The 19,648-nt window shown below is 42.0% G+C and overlaps 1 protein-coding gene across 4 annotated transcripts in view; it reads left to right on the forward strand.

Annotated features, from left to right (window-relative positions):
- The window catches only part of cdkl5 (cyclin dependent kinase like 5), a 533,184-nt gene that overhangs the window by 421,397 nt on the left and 92,139 nt on the right, over positions 1-19,648 (forward strand). For 3 of the 4 annotated variants that reach the window (XM_073045859.1, XM_073045858.1, XM_073045860.1), the window contains exon 4: positions 19,560-19,605. In XM_073045859.1, the coding sequence (XP_072901960.1) occupies positions 19,560-19,605 (46 nt within the window). Of the gene's footprint in view, positions 1-8,362; positions 8,398-19,559; positions 19,606-19,648 lie in introns of those variants that run through there. The other variant, XM_073045863.1, reaches the window with a different exon arrangement.

Below are 19,648 nucleotides of genomic sequence, written 5' to 3' on the forward strand. Positions count from 1 at the left end.
TGGTATCCAAGTGAATGGAAGAATATAGGCATGCAATGAATGATTGGGGCATATAAAAATTTAGGCATAATCTCATTGAATGGAACAGTAGGCTTTGACATTTGTATGACATGTTTATATGCTGTTTCTTATTTTCATAAACTTTCATAACCATGTAAACAAATATTGAAATGCTTCTAGTTAATCCTGGTTTCTGTTATCCTTAGAGTAGCTAGTGTATTGTTAATGAAAAAATCCATCTCTATTCATGGTTGGGAATCAGATTATTTAATTGGATATTCCCTGTAATTGACTACTGCTAATCCTCCTCATTGCTTTTCAAAGCAGAATACTTTTAAATGTACACCTGTGATTATTATATGCCTGTTTTCTGTCAGACTTAAGTGATCATACACTTGAAACTATTGAAGTACCATTGAATGGGGTTCATATTTTACAAAAAGAATGGAGAGGTTATATTACATACAGCATTACCACATAGAAAAGTTAAGTTTATATATTTGAGAGCAAGCGTTGTCTACTTGTTTGGAAGATAATGGCAAGGATTAGCAGTAGTTAATTACAGAGAATATCCAAACTGAAACAGAATCTGACATCTTTATTTCAATCCACCAGATTCATAAAGCCTTGTATGCTTTATCACTGGCTTTACATTGCTGGATATCACTGGGATTCACATAATTAGTCTTAAACACAATTGCAAAACATTAATTGGCCTTTTTTTGATTGCTCATGGATACATTGCGTAAATGATACATTACAGAAGAAATTGGCTCCAGTAAACAATGTGAACAAGGGTGACATCCTCCAGATGTTCACAAAGCTACTTTTACATGTTTTTTTTCTTTCAAATGTGGTTTTGCTACTGTTGGAGCCTGTGATTTACATTTTGGTGGTGTGTTTTCAGGCCAGTTGAGTGACTTAGCACTTTGCTGTCTCCAAGGGTGCTTGGTGAGGTGCGCAGCCTCAAATCTAAGAAGCCTGAGAGGGTGTGCAAGCCCAAGATCAGCATCATTTCTGAGCTGAGCAGATGTTCAGCACTGTCTACTTGTCTTGCACTCACTGCTCCCGGAAGAGTCCTGGGTGTTGGGCAAGGTTTAATTGGCATGGTTTTCAGTTCACGTTATTCAGATTCAGATTCAGTTTATTGTCATTTATAAACCACAAATACAATGCAGTTAAAAAATGAGACAACGTTCTCCTGAATGATATCACAAAAAAGCACAAAACAGACCACACAAGAAAAACCACATAACGTTTGGTAATCCCCAGTCCAGAGTCCGGAGAGGCTGCTGCGTATCGATATCGCGCTACCGTCTTAGCATGTTCCCCAGAAAGGAACTACAAACCCATCAGACAAACCTAAAACTACAAGACCTACACAGAACCACATAGTTACATATAGTTATAGTTAACATTTAGTTTCAACAGTGCAGGCAATACCATAATTGATAAAAGACTAACTGACAAAGACCACATAATTATAACACATAGTTTCAACAGTGCAAAGCAATACCGTAATCTGATAAAGAGCAGTCCATGCACAGTTTAAAAGAAAGTCTCAAAGTCCCGACAGCTCATCATCTCACGCAGATGGTAGAAGGAAGAAAAACTTCCTTGCCAGTACAGCGCTTTGGGAGCTCCGACCACAGCCAACTCCGAGTCCGCCTGAAAACTCTGAGCCTCCGACCAGCCCTCTGACATCGAGCACCATCTCTGCCGAGTGCTTCGACCCCGGCACTGGCTGCCAAGCAACAGGCAAAGCCGAAGATTCGGGGCCTTCCTCCTGGAGATTTCTCTGGTCGCACAGTAGCAGCGGCAGCAAAACAGGCATTTCAAAAGTTCCACCAGATGTTCCTCCATGCTTCACACGTCCGTCTCCATCAAATCAGGATTGTACACGGCCCCTACTTACAGATAACAGATATTCATTCCTGGAGTGGCCGCTGCGCCCTACGTCGCACCGCCATCTTGAAGTTCAAATATGTGTTTCTGGTTGCTGCTTATTTTTTTGTTGCTTATTCAGGACTGTTTTGATTGGGGCAGCCTGCAGATAACAAACGACACAGCACTAGGTTGAGTTAGAGCCAAGCTTAACTAAATATGCCTGGACTCTTTTGTGTTTTATATTCTGTATTTTTTTGCTCAATTTTGTTGTCATTTGCTCAATTTGTTTTAATTTTCACTCATGTTGGTTGTTTAGGGGGTGTGGTTTGATTGTTTTTCTTTGCATGGGTTCCATGCTTTTCTTTGTTTCGTGGCTGTCTGTGGGAAAACGAATCTCAGGATTGTATACTGCATATATACTTTGATAGTTGTTCTTTGAATCTTGTTAGCCTGCAGCTACAAGCTGTTACAACATTATAAATGGATGTTGTAGCTTCAAGATGGTTGAACTTTTATTCTACATCTTTGTGTTAGTTTGATTTCTAACAGCAAATTCTTGATGATGTAATAAGCAAGCCTGACTTAATTTCCAAACAACAGATTAAAAATTTTGTTCATTACATTATTTACGGTAAGTTGTGACTCTTTCAGTTTGTTGCTTTTTGTCTTTGGAAAGAAAAATATCCCAAAAGGAATCTATGACACAACATTGGTAATAAAATGTTTCATTAATGGACTCAGTTAAATCTGTGACCAATTGTTATGCTGAAATATATAATAACCATTAGAATGGGTTCTTTTGAAACTTTTGACATGTTTATTGCCATTGAGAAATTGTCTTGTTCTTGAGTGGTTTCTTGGCTTGGATCACTTCTAATCCAGTTCTGAGGTGATTGGTGAGACCACTGTGGGACCAGCAGAGGTTGCTATAGATGGGATAGGAAGTGCTTAGATGGATTGGGTGTTGCACTTATAATGTTGACATTGGCATCAGTGTGCTGCTGACCTATCGCTTGAGATTATCAGTGCCATACTGAATATTCTTCCTTCATTTAAATGGATATAAGCCAGAAATACCCAGGGATTGATGAATATTTTAAACCTTGAATCTTTTTCCCTCCATCTATCTTTTAAACAGTTCACATGACAGATTCTAAACCAAGCTCCTCCATTTCATGATATGATATTGGATTCATGCCCTGTCCATTGGAAGTGACTCTGTCTTATTCTGTTCAAAGTGCTGAAAATATTAGCCCTAGCTCACTGGAAAGCAGCCAGTGAGTGAGTGGGCCAGTGGAAGAGTGGAAATTTGAGGCTTTGACTCGAGAGATTCTGGCAGTTTTGGCAGTTGGACTGTGCAGTTAAGTCAATCAAGATTTGAATAGCTTGGCAGAAAGCCGTTGATTAGACAATCAAGATTTGAATAGCTCAGACTCAGCAGAAAGCAGCTGATTGGGCAATCGAGGTCAGGTGACCAAGCAGTTTAAGAAGCTCAAACAAATAAATAGGGGTAGCTCAAGCGGAGCGGCCTGTTGAAAGCGGCCAGTGAGTGAGTGGGCCAGTGAAAGAGTGGAAATTTGAGGCTTTGACAAAAAGAGGCGGAGGACAAGTTTGTTCCCAGTTAGTCTTTACTATGCCTCATGAGACGGTGATGTGCCTCTCCTGTGAGATGTGGCAGTCTTGGGGGAACTCCCCTCTCCCGCAGAATCACATCTGCCAGAAGTGCTTGCGGCTGGGCGATCTGGAAGACCGTGTGAGGAATCTGGAGCAGCAGCTGGATGACCTTCGACTCATAAGGGAGAATTAGGCAGTCATAGATGAGAGCTACAGGGAGGTAGTCACACCTAGGCTGCTGGAAGCAGGTTGTTGGGTGACAGTCCAAGGGGGGAAAGCGAAGGAGAGTGGACAGGTAGTGCAGAGCACCCCTGTAGCCATTCCCCTGAATAATAAGTTTACCGTCCTGGATGCTGTTGGCGAGGACGACTGACCAGGTGTGAGCCACGGTGGCAGGGCCTCTGGCACTGAGTCTGACCCTGTGGTGCAGAAGGATGGGACGGAGAAGAGGAGAGCTGTTGTCATTGGAGATTCTGTAGTCAGGGGAGCAGACAGGAGATTTTGTGGACGTGAGAAGGACACCCGCATGGTTTGTTGCCTCCCGGGTGCCAGGGTCAGGGATGTCTCTGACCAGGTGCATGACGTCCTGGTACGAGAGGGAAAGCAACCAGAAGTCGTGATACATGTTGGTACCAACGACATAGGCAGGAAGAGGGGTGAAGTCCTGAAGTGTGAGTTTCGGGAACTAGGCAGAAGGCTGAAGAACAGGACCTCAAGGGTGGCGTTCTCAGGATTGTTGCCAGTGCTACGTGATAGTGATGGTAAGAATTGGAGGAGATGGCATTTGAATGCGTGGCTGAAGAGTTGGTGCAGGAGGCAGGGTTTTAGATTTTTGGATCATTGTGATCTCTTCTGGGGAAGGTGGGACCTGTACAGATTGGATGGGTTGCACCTGAACTCGAGGGGGAGCAATATCATTGCAGGTAGGTTTGCTAGCATGGTTCGGGAGGGTTTAAACTAATTTGCAAGGGGGATGGGACCCGGAGCGATAAAGCAGTGAAAGAAGTGCATGGAGTAAAGCCAGATCTAACATATCGGGAGGCTTTGAGGAAAGAGAAGCAGAATAAAGGGTGTAAAGGTAGTAAGGTAGAAGAGCTAAAGTGTTTGTACTTCAATGCAAGAAGCATCAGGAACAAAGGTGATAAACTGAGAGCTTGGATACATACATGGAATTATGATGTAGTGGCCATTATGGAGACTTGGCTGGCACCAGGGCAAGAATGGATTCTCAATATTCCTGGATTTCAGTGCTTTAAAAGGGATAGAGAGGGGGGAAACGGGGAGGAGGGGTGGCATTACTGGTCAGGGATACTATTACAGCTGCAGAAAGGGTGGGTAATGTAGCAGGATCCTCTTTTGAGTCAGTATGGGTGGAAGTCAGGAACAGGAAGGGAGCAGTTACTCTGCTGGGGTATTCTGTAGGCCCCCTGGTAGCAGCAGAGATACCGAGGAGCAGATTGGGAGGCAGATTTTGGAAAGGTGCAAAAATAACAGAGTTGTTATCATGGGTGACTTTAACTTCCCTAATATTGATTGGCAGTTAATCACTTCCAAGGGTTTAGATGGGGCAGAGTTTGTTAAGTGTGTCCAGGATGGATTCCTGTCACGGTATGTTGACAGGCCGACTAGGGGGAGTGCCATACTAGATCTAGTATTAGGTAACGAGCTGGGTCAGGTCACAGATCTGTCAGTGGGTGAGCATCTGGGGGACAGTGATCACCGCTCCCTGGCCTTTAGCATTATCATGGAAAGGGGTAGAATCAGAGAGGACAGGAAAATTTTTAATTGGGAAAGGGCAAATTATGAGGCTATAAGGCTAGAACTTGCAGATGTGAATTGGTATGATGTTTTTGCAAGGAAATGCACTATGGACATATGGTTGATGTTTAAGGATCTCTTGCAGGATGTTGGGGATAAATTTGTCCCGGTGAGGAAGATAAAGAATGGTAGGGTGAAGGAACCATGGGTGACAAGTGAAGTGGAAAATCTAGTCAGGTGCAAGAAGGCAGCATACGTGAGGTTTAGGAAGCAAGGATCAGATGGGTCTATTGAGGAATATAGGAGAGCAAGAAAGGAGCTTAAGAAGGGGCTGAGAAGAGCAAGAAGGGGGAATGAGGCCTTGGCGAGTGGGGAAACCCCAAGGCATTCTTCAATTATGTGAAGAACAAAAGGATGACAGGAGTGAAGGTAGGACTGATTAGAGATAAAAGTGGGAAGATGTGCCTGGAGGCTGTGGAAGTGAGCGAGGTCTTCAATGAATACTTCCCTTCGGTATTCACTACTGAGACGGAACTTGATGACGGTGAGGACAATATGAGTGAGGTTGGTGTACTGGAGCATGTTGATATTAAGGGAGAGGAGGTGTTGGAGTTGTTAAAATACATTAGGACAGATAAGTCCCCAAGGCCTGACGGAATATTCCCCAGGCTGCTCCACGAGGCGAGGAAAGAGATTGCTGAACCTCTGGCTAGGATCTTTATGTCCTCGTTGTCCATGGGAATGGTACCGGAGGATTGGAGGGAGGTGAATGTTGTCCCCTTGTTCAAAAAAGGTAGTAGGGATAGTCCAGGTAATTATAGAACAGTGAGCCTTACGTCTGTGGTGGGAAAGCTGTTGGAAAAGATTCTTAGAGATAGGATCTGTGGACATTTAGAGAATCATGGTCTGATCAGGGACACTCAGCATGGCTTTGTGAAGGGCAGATCATGCCTAACAAGCCTGATAGAGTTCTTTGAGGAGGTGACCGGGCATATAGATGAGGGTAGTGCAATGGATGTGATCTACATGGATTTTAGTAAGGCATTTGACAAGGTTCCACATGGTAGGCTTATTCAGAAAGTCAGAAGGCATGGGATCCAGGGAAGTTTGGCCAGGTGGATTCAGAATTAGCTTGCCTGCAGAAGGCAGAGAGTCGTGGTGGAGGGAGTACATTCAGATTGGAGGGTTGTGACTAGTGGTGTCCCACAAGGATCTGTTCTGGGACCTCTACTTTTTGTGATTTTTATTAACAACCTGGAAGTGGGGGTAGAAGGGTGGGTTGGCAAGTTTGCAGATGACACAAAGGTTGGTGGTGTTGTAGATAGTGTAGAGGATTATCGAAGATTGCAGAGAGACATTGGTAGGCTGCAGAAGTGGGCTGAGAAGTGGCAGATGGAGTTCAACCCGGAGAAGTGTGAGGTGGTACACTTTGGAAGAACAAACTCCAAGGCAGAGTACAAAGTAAATGGCAGGATACTTGGAAGTGTGGAGGAGCAGAGGGATCTGGGGGTACATGTCCCTGAAAGTTGCCTCACAGGTAGATAGGGGAGTTAAGAAAGCTTATGGGGTATTAGCTTTCATAAGTTGAGGGATAGAGTTTAAGAGACACGATGTAATGATGCAGCTCTATAAAACTCTAGTTAGGCCACACTTGGAGTACTGTGTCCAGTTCTGGTTGCCTCACTATAGGAAGGACGTGGAAGCATTGGAAAGGGTACAGAGGAGATTTACCAGGATGCTGCCTGGTTTAGAGAGTATGGATTATGATCAGAGATTAAGGGAGCTAGGGCTTTAATCTTTGGAGAGAAGGAGGATGAGAGGAGACATGATAGAGGTGTACAAGATATTAAGAGGAATAGACAGAGTGGACAGCGAGCGCCACTTACCCAGGGCACCACTGCTCAGTACAAGAGGACATGGCTTTAAGGTAAGGGGAGGGAAGTTCAAGGGGGATATTAGAGGAAGGTTTTTCACTCAGAGAGTGGTTGGTGCGTGGAATGCACTGCCTGAGTCAGTGGTGGAGGCAGATACACTAGTGAAGTTTAAGAGACTACTAGACAGGTATATGGAGGAATTTAAGGTGGGGGGTTATATGGGAGGCAGGGTTTGAGGGTCGGCACAGCATTGTGGGCCGAAGGGCCTGTAATGTGCTGTACTATTCTGTGTTCTATGTTCCATTCTATGTAGAAGGGGATGCTGATTTTGACTTTGGTTTGCATATCCTGGCTGTGGATTTGGAAGATTTTGCAGAGATAGAGTTGCTTTTATTCTCCCATCCTTTCCCTGCTACAGGTGGTTCACGTCTCAGAAGAGTATTTGAGGAATGGAAGCACTTGCCTGCTAGATCATGACTTTTGTGCCAGTCTTGATGACTTGATCTTCAAACATCTTTTTCCTCAGTACTACACCTCTACAGTATGCAGACAGTGCTTGCATTTGCAAGAGTTCAGAGGCTGTATTTCACATATTCATTAACTTGTTCAGTGGAGCAGTTGAAAGGAGCACTCAACATACTCAAAACAAATGTGCTCCTGCTGTTCAAAACTGCTCTCTGAAACACTGCACAAGCATATCCTGAAACATGTGGACCAGTTCACATTTCACATGAGCTATCTGTCAGTAGAGGCAGACAGCATGCTGATGTTGACCATCTACGGTCTGGCACCACAGCTGAGGAAATGGAACTTAACCCTAATAAAAATTGTACAAGGAATTTTACTAACCCAGTGAATGAGTGATTGCTAAAGGTTGAAATGCATCAAGAATTGTCATGCAAAGCATCGATATTCACTCTTAATTACAGTTAATTACTTATAAAGAACATTTTTGTTTATAATGCATTAATTTAGATATACCTGTTCATTATAGCTTACTAAAAGTAAATATTTGAAGCCTGTCCGTAGAATAAGATGGTGTTAATTGTCTTCTGTTATTTTTAACTGTGCAATAAACAGTTTATTATTAGCAGTTCATATTGTTTTGAAGGAGCACTGCCTTCAAATCAATAGATTCAATAAGTTCAATTTAATGTCAGAGCAATGTATACAATAATACATGCTGAAATTCTTTTTCTTCAGAGGACAGAGCGACTCAGGTTAGCAAGAGCTACACTCTCCTGTGCCATCAGGAAGGTGAAATGTGAGTGTGCACAGAAAATTCACAGACAACTTTGTGACACCAGGTTCATGTACAAACCACCACTCTGCACGACAACACCAGCAACACCTCCCTTACTGATAGGCTGAATGCCTTCTATGCATGATTTGGATTCTTCGAATGATAATAACATCGAGAAAAGACCCCTCTCCACCGATGACCCTATCTAGCAGCAAACGGATGATGTTTTGAGGTATTTGGAGGCCCATGATAAAATAGGCCAAAGTCAGCATGGTTTCCTTAAGGGGAAATCTTGCCTATCTGTTGGAATTCTTTAACAAAATAATATACAGGATAGACAAAGGAGAGTCAGTGGATATTGTTTACTTGGATCTTCAGAAGGCCTTTAACAAAGTGGCACACTTGAGGCTGCTAAAGAAGATAGGAGCCCATGATAATACGGGAATGGTAGTGAATGGATAGAAGATTGGTTAATTGGCAGGAAACACAGAGTAGGAATAAAGGGGGCCTTTCCTAGTTGGCTGCCAGTGACTAGTGGTGTTGCACAGACGTCCGTGTTTTTGCTTCTTTTCACATTACAGGTAGTCCCCGAGTTATGAACGTCCGACTTACAGACAACTCGTACTTACGAACCGAGGAAGGAGAACGCCGTCTGCCATTTTAAGTCGTTGCCGTTGACACTGTGTTGAGTGTTTAACTTTGTATTTGGCTTAAATTTTTTTTAGTAAGATTCACCCTGACCCTGCCCCCCCCCCCCCCCGTTCCGGTGGGCTGGTGGCGCAGTGAGATCAGCGCCGGGCTGGAGAATGGAGTTTCCCAAGTTCGATCCAGTGATAGACAGTTCCCATGCCGGATTGATGTCGATCTAGTGACTCCGTACCATCTGTGCTGGGTCGATGTCAAACTCGCAACTCGACCACGTAAAAAAAACACTGCCACCTTCAGTTTAAATTCCCACACGGAATATTGTGGATGATCAAATACCCAAACCCAGCACAGCCCCCACTTGTCCCATTTAGCCTGTCTCAATGGGGTGGTCCTTAGGACCCAGGAGCCGGCAAAGCTCGGGAACTGCCGCCGGCAGTGTTTCTGTTCCATTGACGGGAAGAGATCGCAATTGAAAATAAAGTGGAAATAATAAAGCATTTGGAAAGAGGTGAAATGCCATTAGTCATTGGAAAAGCGTTAGGCTACAGTCGGTCAACAATTGGAACAATTTTAAAGGATAACGGATAAAGTGAGAATAATGGAGCATTTGAAAGGCACTGCCCCGATGAAAGCTACAATTATTACTAAGCAACGCAGTGGTTTAATTATTGGAATACATATGTTTCTTAAGTGTTTTATATGCATAGAAAGGTAAAATATATACTATATACTAAGACAAACGTTTGACTAACTGACACTAAATAATACCGGATGTACTTGTTCCGACTTATGTACAAATCCGACTTAAAGACAGACTCGGGAACGGAACTCGTACGTAACCCGGGGACTGCCTGTATATGTCAATGATTTGGATGACAAAATTGATGCTTGGTATCCAAGTTTGCAGATTACAAAGGGTCAGGTAGTGTTGAGGAAGAGGAGCTTTGCAGAAGGACTGAGACAGATTAGGGGAATGGGCAAAGAATTGGCAGTTGGAATATAGTGTAGAGAAGTGTATTATTATGCATTTAATAGAAGGAATCAAGGTGTAGACTTTTTTCTAAACTGAGAAAATTCAAAAATCAGAGGTGCAAAGGGACTATGGCATCCTCTTACAGATTGAGTCGGTGGTAAGGAAGGCAAATGCAATGTTAGCATTCATTTCTAGAGGACTAGAATATAAGAGCAAGAATGTAATGCTGAAGCATTGTAAGGCATTGGTCAGACCACACTTGGAGTATTGTGAACAGGTTTGAGCCCCTTATCTAAGAAAAGATGTGCTAGCAATGGAAAGAGTTCAGAGGAGGTTTTATATATGAGGAGTGAATGATGGCTCTGGACATGTACTCATTGGAATTTAAAAGAATGAGGGGGTGGGATCTCATTGACACCGATCGACTAATGGAAGACCTGGATACAGTGAATGAGGAGAGAATGTTTCCTATAGTGGGGAGTTTAGGATCAGAGGGCACAGTCTCAGAATAGAAGGATGTTCATTTAGTACAGAGATGAGAAATTTCTTTAGCTGGAGGGCAGTGACCCTGTGGAATTCATTGCCGCAAATAGCTTTGGAGGCCAAGTCGTTGGGTATATTGAAAGCTGAGGTTAATAGGTTCTTCATTAGTCAGAGTATTTAAGGTTATGGGTGGAAGACAGAAGAATGTGGTTGAGAGGGATAATAAATCAGGTGTGATGGAATGGCAGAGCAGACCTGATGGGCCATATGACCTAATTCTGCTCCTGTGTTTTATGGTCTTATGGTGTTTTGCTTTTACGCTGCCTTTTATGTCCCTAGTCAGCCACATTTACCTCATCCTCCCTTTAGAATGCTTCTTCCTCTTTAGGAGGTACGAATGCTACATTTTTTGAAATACTCCAGAAACACCAATCATTGCTGCTCTTACCAACCCCGCCAGTTACCCCTTACAATCATCTTTGGCCTGCTTTTCTTTCATGCCTCTGTAGTTCCCTTTATTTATCTGTAATACTGAGATCCAATTTTAGCTTCTCTTTCTCTAACTGCGGGGTGAATTCTATCACCATTATTGAATTGACTTTATTTCTTACATCCTTCACATACATGAGGAGTAAAAATCTTTCTGTTACATCTCTGCCTGAATGTGCAATGTGCAATCACAGTAACTTATATAGAACAGTCAATGTAGCATAGAATACACTCAAATCAGCATGAGTTAATCAGTCTGATGGCCTGGTGGAAGAAGCTACCCCGGAGCCTGTTGGTCCTGGCTTTTATGCTTTGGTACCATTTCTGATTGTGTCTCGGGTCTCCGATGATCCTACGGGCCCTTTTTACACACCTGTCTTTGTAAATGTCCTGAATCATGGGAAGTTCACAACTTCAGATGCACTGGGTTGTCCTCACCACTCTCTGCAGAATCCTGGGATTAAGGGTGGTATAGTTCCCATACCAAGCAGTGATGCAGCCAGTCAGGATGCTCTCAACTGTGCCCCTGTAGAAAGTTCTTAAGGGTTTAGGGGCCCATACCAAACTTCCTCAACCATCTGAAGTGAAAGAGGTGCTGTTGTGCCCTCTTTCACCATGCAGCCGGTATGTACAGACCACGTGAGGTCCTTGGTGATATGGATGTCGAGGAACTTAAAACTGTTTACCCTCTCAAGACCAGATCCATTGATGTCAATAGGGGTTAGCTGGTTTCCATTCCTGCTGTAATCCACAACCAGCTCCTTTGTTTTTGCAACATTGAGGGAGAGGTTGTTTTCTTGACACCACTGTCAGAGAGATGACTTCTTCCCTGTAGGCCACCTTGTTATTGTTTGAGATAAGGCCAATCAATGTAGTGTTGTTAGCAAATTTAATCAGTAGATTAGAGCTATGGGTGGTGACACAGTCATGGGTATACAGGGAGTAAAGGAGGGGATTTTGTACACAGCCCTGAGGGGCTCCTATATTGAGAGTCAGAGAGGTGGAGGTGAGGGAGCCCACTCTTACCACTTGCTGGAGATCTGACAGGAAGTCCAGGATCCAGCTGCACAGGGCAGGGTCAAGGCCAAGGTCTCTGAGCTTCTTGTTAAGCCTGGATGGAACTGTGGTGTTGAATGCTGAACTGTAGTCCAAGAACAGCATTTTCACACAAGCATCCTTCTTCAGATGTGTAAGGATGGTATGTAGAGTACTGGCTGTACATACCATTGACACTGGTCTGTCAATCAGTTGTGTAGGTAGATGAATTGTAGGGGGTCCAGTTTGGGTGGTAGCAAGCTGCAGATGTAATCCGTGACCAGCCTCTCAAAGTATTTGGTTATTATTGAGGTGAGTGCAACAGGACGCCAGTCGTGCAGGCATGTTACCTTTGACAATGATAGATAATTTGAAGCAGTGGAGGGCACTCTACACTGGGATAGGGAGAGATCAAAAATGTCTGTAAACACACCTGCCAGTTGTGCTGCGCACCTCCTGAGTACTCGCACTGGGATGCCATCTAGTCCTGCAACCTGTGACTGTCCACTTGTTGGAAACATCTGCTTACATCAGTCTCAGAGATGACCAGGTTGCAGATTGTAGCGGTGGCTTTCCTCGGAGGCTCAGAATTAGCAACCTCGAACTGAGCATAAAAGCGATTGAGCTCATCTCGGGAAGAGGCTACAATGTTGGCAGCACCACAAAGTTTGGCTTTGAAGTCTGCGATGGTATGCATCCTTTGCCACAAGTCATGTGCGCTATTCGTTGTGAGTCTTGACTCAGTCTTGTCCCTGTATTATTGTTCAGCAGTTTTGATAGCTTTGCGCAGATCATAGCTGCTTTCTTGAGCTCTAGCTGATCGTCAGCAATGCAAGCTCTATGTCACACGGTAAGTGCTGCTTACACAGAACTATTGATCCAGGGTTTCTGGGAAGATCCTGACCAACTTCTAGGGGACAACATTGTCAATGCACTTCCAGTTGAAGCACATGACTGCATCAGTGAACTCGAGACGTCCTCATCATGGAAGACATTCCAGTCGACATCATTGAAGCAGTCCTGCAGCATGGAGGCGAATTGGCCTGACCAACAGTGGATGGTTTTAACTATGGCCACCTCTGTTTCAGCGTCTGCCTGTACATCAGCAAAAGCAGGATCAAAGAGTAATCTGATTTTCCACAAGCTGGGCGAAGAAGAGTTTTGTAAACATTTGCAGAAAGGAGTATAACAGTGGTCAAGTATCTTACCTCCATGATTGAATTGAATTTTAGAAAGGCAGAGTTTGTGCAGATGCGGCAAAGACTTCAGAAGGTAAATTGGAAGGAACTGCTTGATGTTGAGTCAGTTGAGGAACAATGGGGTTGATTTATAGAGGTAATAATATCAAAGAGGATACTAAAAGCTTTTTCAAGTATATAAAGGGTAAAAGACAGGTGAGCGTAGATATAGAACCAATAGAAAATGATGCTGGGGAAATTGTAATGGGAGATAAGGAGATGACGGAGGAACTGAACGAGTATTTTGCATCAGTCTTCACTGAGGAAGACATCAGCAGTATTCCGGACACTCAAAGGTGTCAGGGAAGAGAAGTGTGCGCAGTCGCAATTACGACAGAGAAAGTACTCAGGAAGCTGAATAGCCTGAGGGTAGATAAATCTCCCGGACCAGATGGAATGCACCCTTGTGTTCTGAAGGAAGTAGCTGTGGAGATTGCGGAGGCATTAGCAATGCTCTTTCAAAAGTCAATAGATTCTGGCATGGTTCCGGAGGATTGGAAGATTGCAAATGTCACTCTGCTATTTAAGAAGGAGGCAAGGAAGCGAAAAGGAAATTATAGACCTGTTAGCTTGACATCAGTGGTTGGGAAGTTGTTGGAGTCGATTGTCAAGGATGAGGTTATGGAGTACCTGGAGGCATATGACAAGATAGGCAGAACTCAGCATGGTTTCCTTAAAGGAAAATCCTGCCTGACAAATCTATCGGAATTTTTTGAGGAAATTACAAGTAGGCTAGACAAGGGAGATGCAGTGAATGTTGTGTATTTGGATTTTCAGAAGGCCTTTGATAAGGTGCCACACATGAGGCTGCTAAACAAGATAAAAAGCCCATGGAATTATGGGAAAGACATACATGGATAGAGCGTTGGCTGATTAGCGGGAAACAGAGAGTGGGAATAAAGGCATCCCATTCAGATTGGCTGCCGGTTACCAGTGGTGATCCACAGGGGTCTGTGTTGGGGCCGCTTCTTTTTACGTTGTCTATCAATGATTTGGATTATGGAATAGACGGCTTTATGGCTAAGTTTGCTGATGATATAAAGATAGGTGGAGGGGCTGGTAGTGCTGAGGAAACAGAGTCTGCAGAGAGACTTGGATAGATTGGGAGAATGGGCAAAGAAGTGGCAAATGAAATACAATGTTGGAAAGTGTAAGGTCATGCACTTTGGTAGAAGAAATAAGCGGGTAGACTATTATTTAAATGGGGAGAGAATTCAAAGTTCTGAGATGCAACAGGACTTGGGAGTCCTCGTACAGGATACCCTTAAGGTTAACCTCCAGGTTGAGTTGGTGGTGAAGAAGGCGAATACAATGTTGGCACTCATTTTTAGAGGAATAGAGTATAGGAGCAGGGATGTGATGTTGAGGCTCTATAAGGCACTGGTAAGACCTCACTTGGAGTACTGTGTGCAGTTTTGGCCTTATTTAAGAAAGGATGTGCTGGCTTTGGAGAGGGTTCAGAAAAGATTCACTAGAATGATTCTGGGAATGAGAGGATTAACATATGAGGAACATTTCACCGCTCTTGGACTGTACTCCTGGGAGTTTGGAAGAATGAGGGGGACCTCATAGAAACATTTTGAATGTTGGACAGAGTGGATGTGGCAAAGTTGTTTCCCATGGTGGGGGAGTCTAGTACGAGAGGGCATGACTTGAGGATTGCAGGGCACCCATTCAGAACAGAGATGCGAAGACATTTTTTTAGCCAGAGGGTGGTGAATCTGTGGAATTTGTTGCCACAGGCGGCAGTGGAGGTCAAGTCATTGGGTGTATTTAAGGCAGAGATTGATAGGTATCTGAGTAGCCAGGGCATCAAAGGTTATGGTGAGAAGGTGGGGGAGTGGGACTAAATGGGAAAATGGATCAGCTCATGATAAAATAGCGAAGCAGACATGATGGGCCAAATGGCCGACTTCTGCTCCTTTGTCTTATGGTCTAATATATTCAGTATAGGAAATGTCCATACCCAGTGTCGGGAGAAGCAATAGGAACATGGATGAATAAAGATATATATTAAAAAATTGAAGAATAGACAGGTATGTAAGGAATACAGAAAAAATAGTAATAATGTTAACAATATGGCAAATGAAAATGTGAGAGCTATAGTGAAGAGGGAAATTCAGATTGCCAAAAGGTAGGTTGAGAAGGTTATTGCTGATAATGTTAAGATTGACCCTAAGTGATTTTTTCATTACTTTGGTAGTAAAAGTCAAGGAGGAATTAAGTGTATTAGGAATAATATGAAGTGATAAATTTTGCAGAGAAGGACAAAGCAAATACCCTTAACTTGTGTTTTGCTAAAGTATTCATCTGTGAAGATGGTAGCAATATGCTAGTTAAGTGTAGAGAAAAATAAGGTTGTTTTTAATGACTTAGAGATCTTGGGAAGTGAGGTTCTGCTTCAGCTGAAAAGGCTGAAAGTTGATAAATCTCCAGGGCCAGATTCCATATATCCAAAGGTACTTAAAGAGGTCTGTGATTATATATACAAACCCCCAATATGCATTTTTCAAAAATTATTGAAGACTGCTGAAATCCTTAAGAGCTGGAAATGGGCTAATGTTGTCCCAGTATGCAAGAAGGGTTCCCCTGGTAATATAGACCAGTAAGCTTAACGTGTATTGCAGGTAAAATAATGGAAACAATAATAAAGAATGAGATGGAAAAGCAGCTGATAGACCAGGCACGTTAACAAAAAGCCAGCATGGGTTCAGAACGGGGAATCCATGTTTTACTAATATGCTGGAGTTCTATGAAGAGACAACTAAAATTTATTATAACAGTAGAGTAGTTGATATCATTTACTTGGACCTCAGAAGGCTTCTGACAGGGTATCCCACAAGAGGTTAATAATCAATTTAGAAGAGGTAGGGATTCAGGGCAAGGTGTGCAAATGGGTCAAAAACAGAAAGCCATGAGTTGTGGTGAGAAGATCATTTTCACACCTAGAAGATGTTAAAAATAGGGTTCCACAGGGCTTGGGGCTGCTGCTGCTTTACAAATTTAAATTAATGATTTAGGTAATTACATAACAAATAAATTAGTAAAGTTTGCCGGGGACACAAAATTAGGGGGGGGGGGGGGGTTGGGTTGATAACATTCTGGCAGCAGAATTAAACAGTTGGATCTAAACAAAATCCAGATGTGGGCAGATAAATAACAGATGAAATTTAATACAAGTAAATGTAAAATATTACATACAGGAAGTAGAAATATTAGATATAAATATACAGGGGGTTACTGAGTTGGAAAGTGCACTCTATGAGAAGGATTTGGGCATTCTGGTAGACTCATCACTGTCAACATCTAGACAATGCACAGAAGCAGTTAGGAAGGGTAATAAAATGTTGGGCTATATAATGCACTCAGTGGAGTTTGTCAAGAGGCATTCTCCTTAAGCTGTATAATGTGCTTGTGAGGCCATACCTTGAATACTGTGTACAATTTTGGTCCCCATCTTGTGTGAGGGAGGTGAAGGCACTGAAGAGAGTTCAGAGAGAGGTGACTATGCTCATTCCAGGTCTGCAGAGTATGAGCAACGAAGAAAGATTGAAAGAATTAAATCTTTTTAGCCAAAGTAGATGTAGAATGAGAGGAAATATGATAGAAGCATTCAAAATCATTATGGGTATAAGTAAAGTTGATGTCAGCTGCTACTTCAAAATTAATCAGGAACACGGGGCAAAAATTCAAATGCTGGAAGAACTGAACGAGTCAAACAGCATCTGTTAAGGCAAAAAGTGTATGTCAACAATTCAGGCCTCTCTATAGAGGATCTCAACCTGAAAAGTCGACATAAACTTCCTGTCTCCACAGGTACTGCTTGACCCACTGTTCCAGCAATCTGTTTTTGTTCAGGGTCATACACCTCTTTCTATTTGCATGACTGGGCCCTCTGATTAATCTTTATTTCTTGGAAATAAGTTTGTGATTGTTCAGTATCATGGACTTTGACTAGATTCATAGAAGATACTTGATCTTCTCTCAAGTTCTAGAATCATAGTGAAGATTTCTCATTGCACAGAAGGTATCTATTTGGTATATGAAATCTCTACTGGCTGTGCAGAAGAGATAATCACACTAGTTTCATAAACCCCATTGGTTTATCATGTTCCTGTATATTTTTCTCTCCCAACTGATTTTTTAAATATTTTTAGAAAGCCTTGAAAGATTATTTTCATTACTTACTTTAAGCATTGAATGTAAATGCTAACTAATGTCTTTGAAAATAAAAATCTTCACATCACTCTCATATGTTATGTTGAATATTTAGAAAAAAATTTTCCTGATCTTTGAACCATTTGCTAATTTTACAACATCTTTCTGTGCACCTGTCTAAGCTAATCACGATCTTGTACCTGTTGAATTTCCTTTTAATATGCTTTCTCCAAGAACAATCATTCATGGTGGTGAATATTGGTAGCTCGGGTTGAGGCGTTTGATGTTGAAGTATTCACCGAGCTTGGTAATTTAGCTTAGAGATATTTCATCACCAGTCAAAGAGACATCCTCAGTGCTCAGTTGTTGGTGTTTCTCTCTGGGAGTGCTTGCGTTTATATAGGCCCCACTTGCTTGCCTCGGTCCTGATTGGCTACCTCTTTAGTTGACCTTTGAATTCTATTGGCCCGCGTTTCTTTGGCTCTTAGTATGTTGTAGATGGTGTCTGTTTATATATGTTTGTTTACAGAGTTATCAGACGAGAACCATGCTTCTAAAAATTATCATGCCTTCTTTGTGTTTGCATGCACCAGAACCTCCACAGTGTCCCAGTTAAAGCAGTGTCCTTTTTTGGTCTTCTACCAAGATTAGCAACAGTGGATCGTGCCTCTGTACTGCCAGTTTGTGGTCCCGTAAATGTGTTGAGAGTTTACATCCTGTCTGGGCGACTTAGTTCTTGTTGCAGTCTCCACAGGTGCTTTAGTTGGTTGTCTTTACTGGTACCTTGGATTCTTGAGACAAGCTTCCTTAAAGTTGCCTTTGGTTTGTGAGCAATTATAATGCTGTGAGGTTCAAGCAGTTGAGCTATCATTTCTGATATAAATAAAGTAGGGCAAGGTCAAATGTTTCAATATGTGTTGAGTACAGTCTGCATGACTTTCTCTCCTTAGTAAGCATCTCCTGATAAAATTCTCTGGGTAACCAATGTTCTGGAGCACTTTGAATATGTGCTTCTCTTCCTTGGCTTGAAGTTCCGTGGTGCTGGATAGTGTTTGTGCACTCTTAAGTAAGGTGCAAATGCAGTTTTAGTTGTGGCAGGCTGGATGGTTGCTATGGTAGCTCAATACTTGATCCATGTGTGTACCTTTCCTGTAGACAGATGTCTCTAATGTACTATATGTCCTGGTGACAGGTACATCCAGGGATGTGAGGTGCTTGTTACTTTCTCTTACCTTGTAAACTTAATGTTGCTGAATATGTCATTGATAGCTGCACACTGATGGCTGTGATGATGTATCTACTCTGCACACAGCAATACAGATTCAACTTTCTTGATCTATTAAATTAAACAGTTTTTTTTGGAAGCAGCTTTAGTTTGACCAGGATGCATAGATATTCATATTAAAGCAATTGTAAATACAGTAATTTAGCATCAAAGTAATTGTTCCTGACTATCCATGCGTACTATATACTGTAATAGGGTTACCAACATTATTAAAACTTGAAAGTGTTTTCCTGCAGATATAATAGATGTTTTATGAGGAAAAGTTGAAGTTCTTTAATTTTAAGTTAAGCTTTTTATTCTTTCCTTTTATTTTTCACTATCTTTTATCCTCTGTGAGCTTTTGGAAATTTACATTTTGCTGTTTTAACATATAATTAGATATTCCTTAGCATTTTTATTTTATTTAGTAGTAGTGCAGCTTTAACCCAACAGTAAATAATCTCGATTCTCTTAATTGTTTTAAAGAGATACAATTACCTGCGTTTCTTTATTGATCATTGATGATTTCTTCTTCTCCATTCCTTTGACCTACTTCCTTACCAACTTTCTTCGGTCCTTGAACTTGTTCTTTTAGTTAGAGAGCCCATATTCTTCAGAGTTTTTTTTTCCTGGAAGTTTTATTTATTTCTTGTACCATTAAATTTTCTTCAGGGCCTTTCTTTTCTGATTAGTACTTACTGTACACCTCTAACCATTGGAACATGTATTGGAATATATATTTTTGTGTATTTTCACATTTGCATATTTAAAAAATGGTTCAGTTTTCTGTGAAAACTTTTCATCACAACATTCCAATATTAAGTAAAAAGAAAATGTTTTATTAAATGTTTATCATGAAATTTTATTTCATGCTCATTTTGATCTTTTATTGTAGGAAACCAATGAAATTGTAGCTATCAAGAAGTTCAAGGATAGTGAAGGTGAGTAAAAACTGAGTGCATTTCTAAATTGCTTTGTTTTATA

Source organism: Hemitrygon akajei, chromosome 5, assembly GCF_048418815.1.
Source record: "Hemitrygon akajei chromosome 5, sHemAka1.3, whole genome shotgun sequence".
NCBI classification, from domain to species: domain Eukaryota; kingdom Metazoa; phylum Chordata; class Chondrichthyes; order Myliobatiformes; family Dasyatidae; genus Hemitrygon; species Hemitrygon akajei.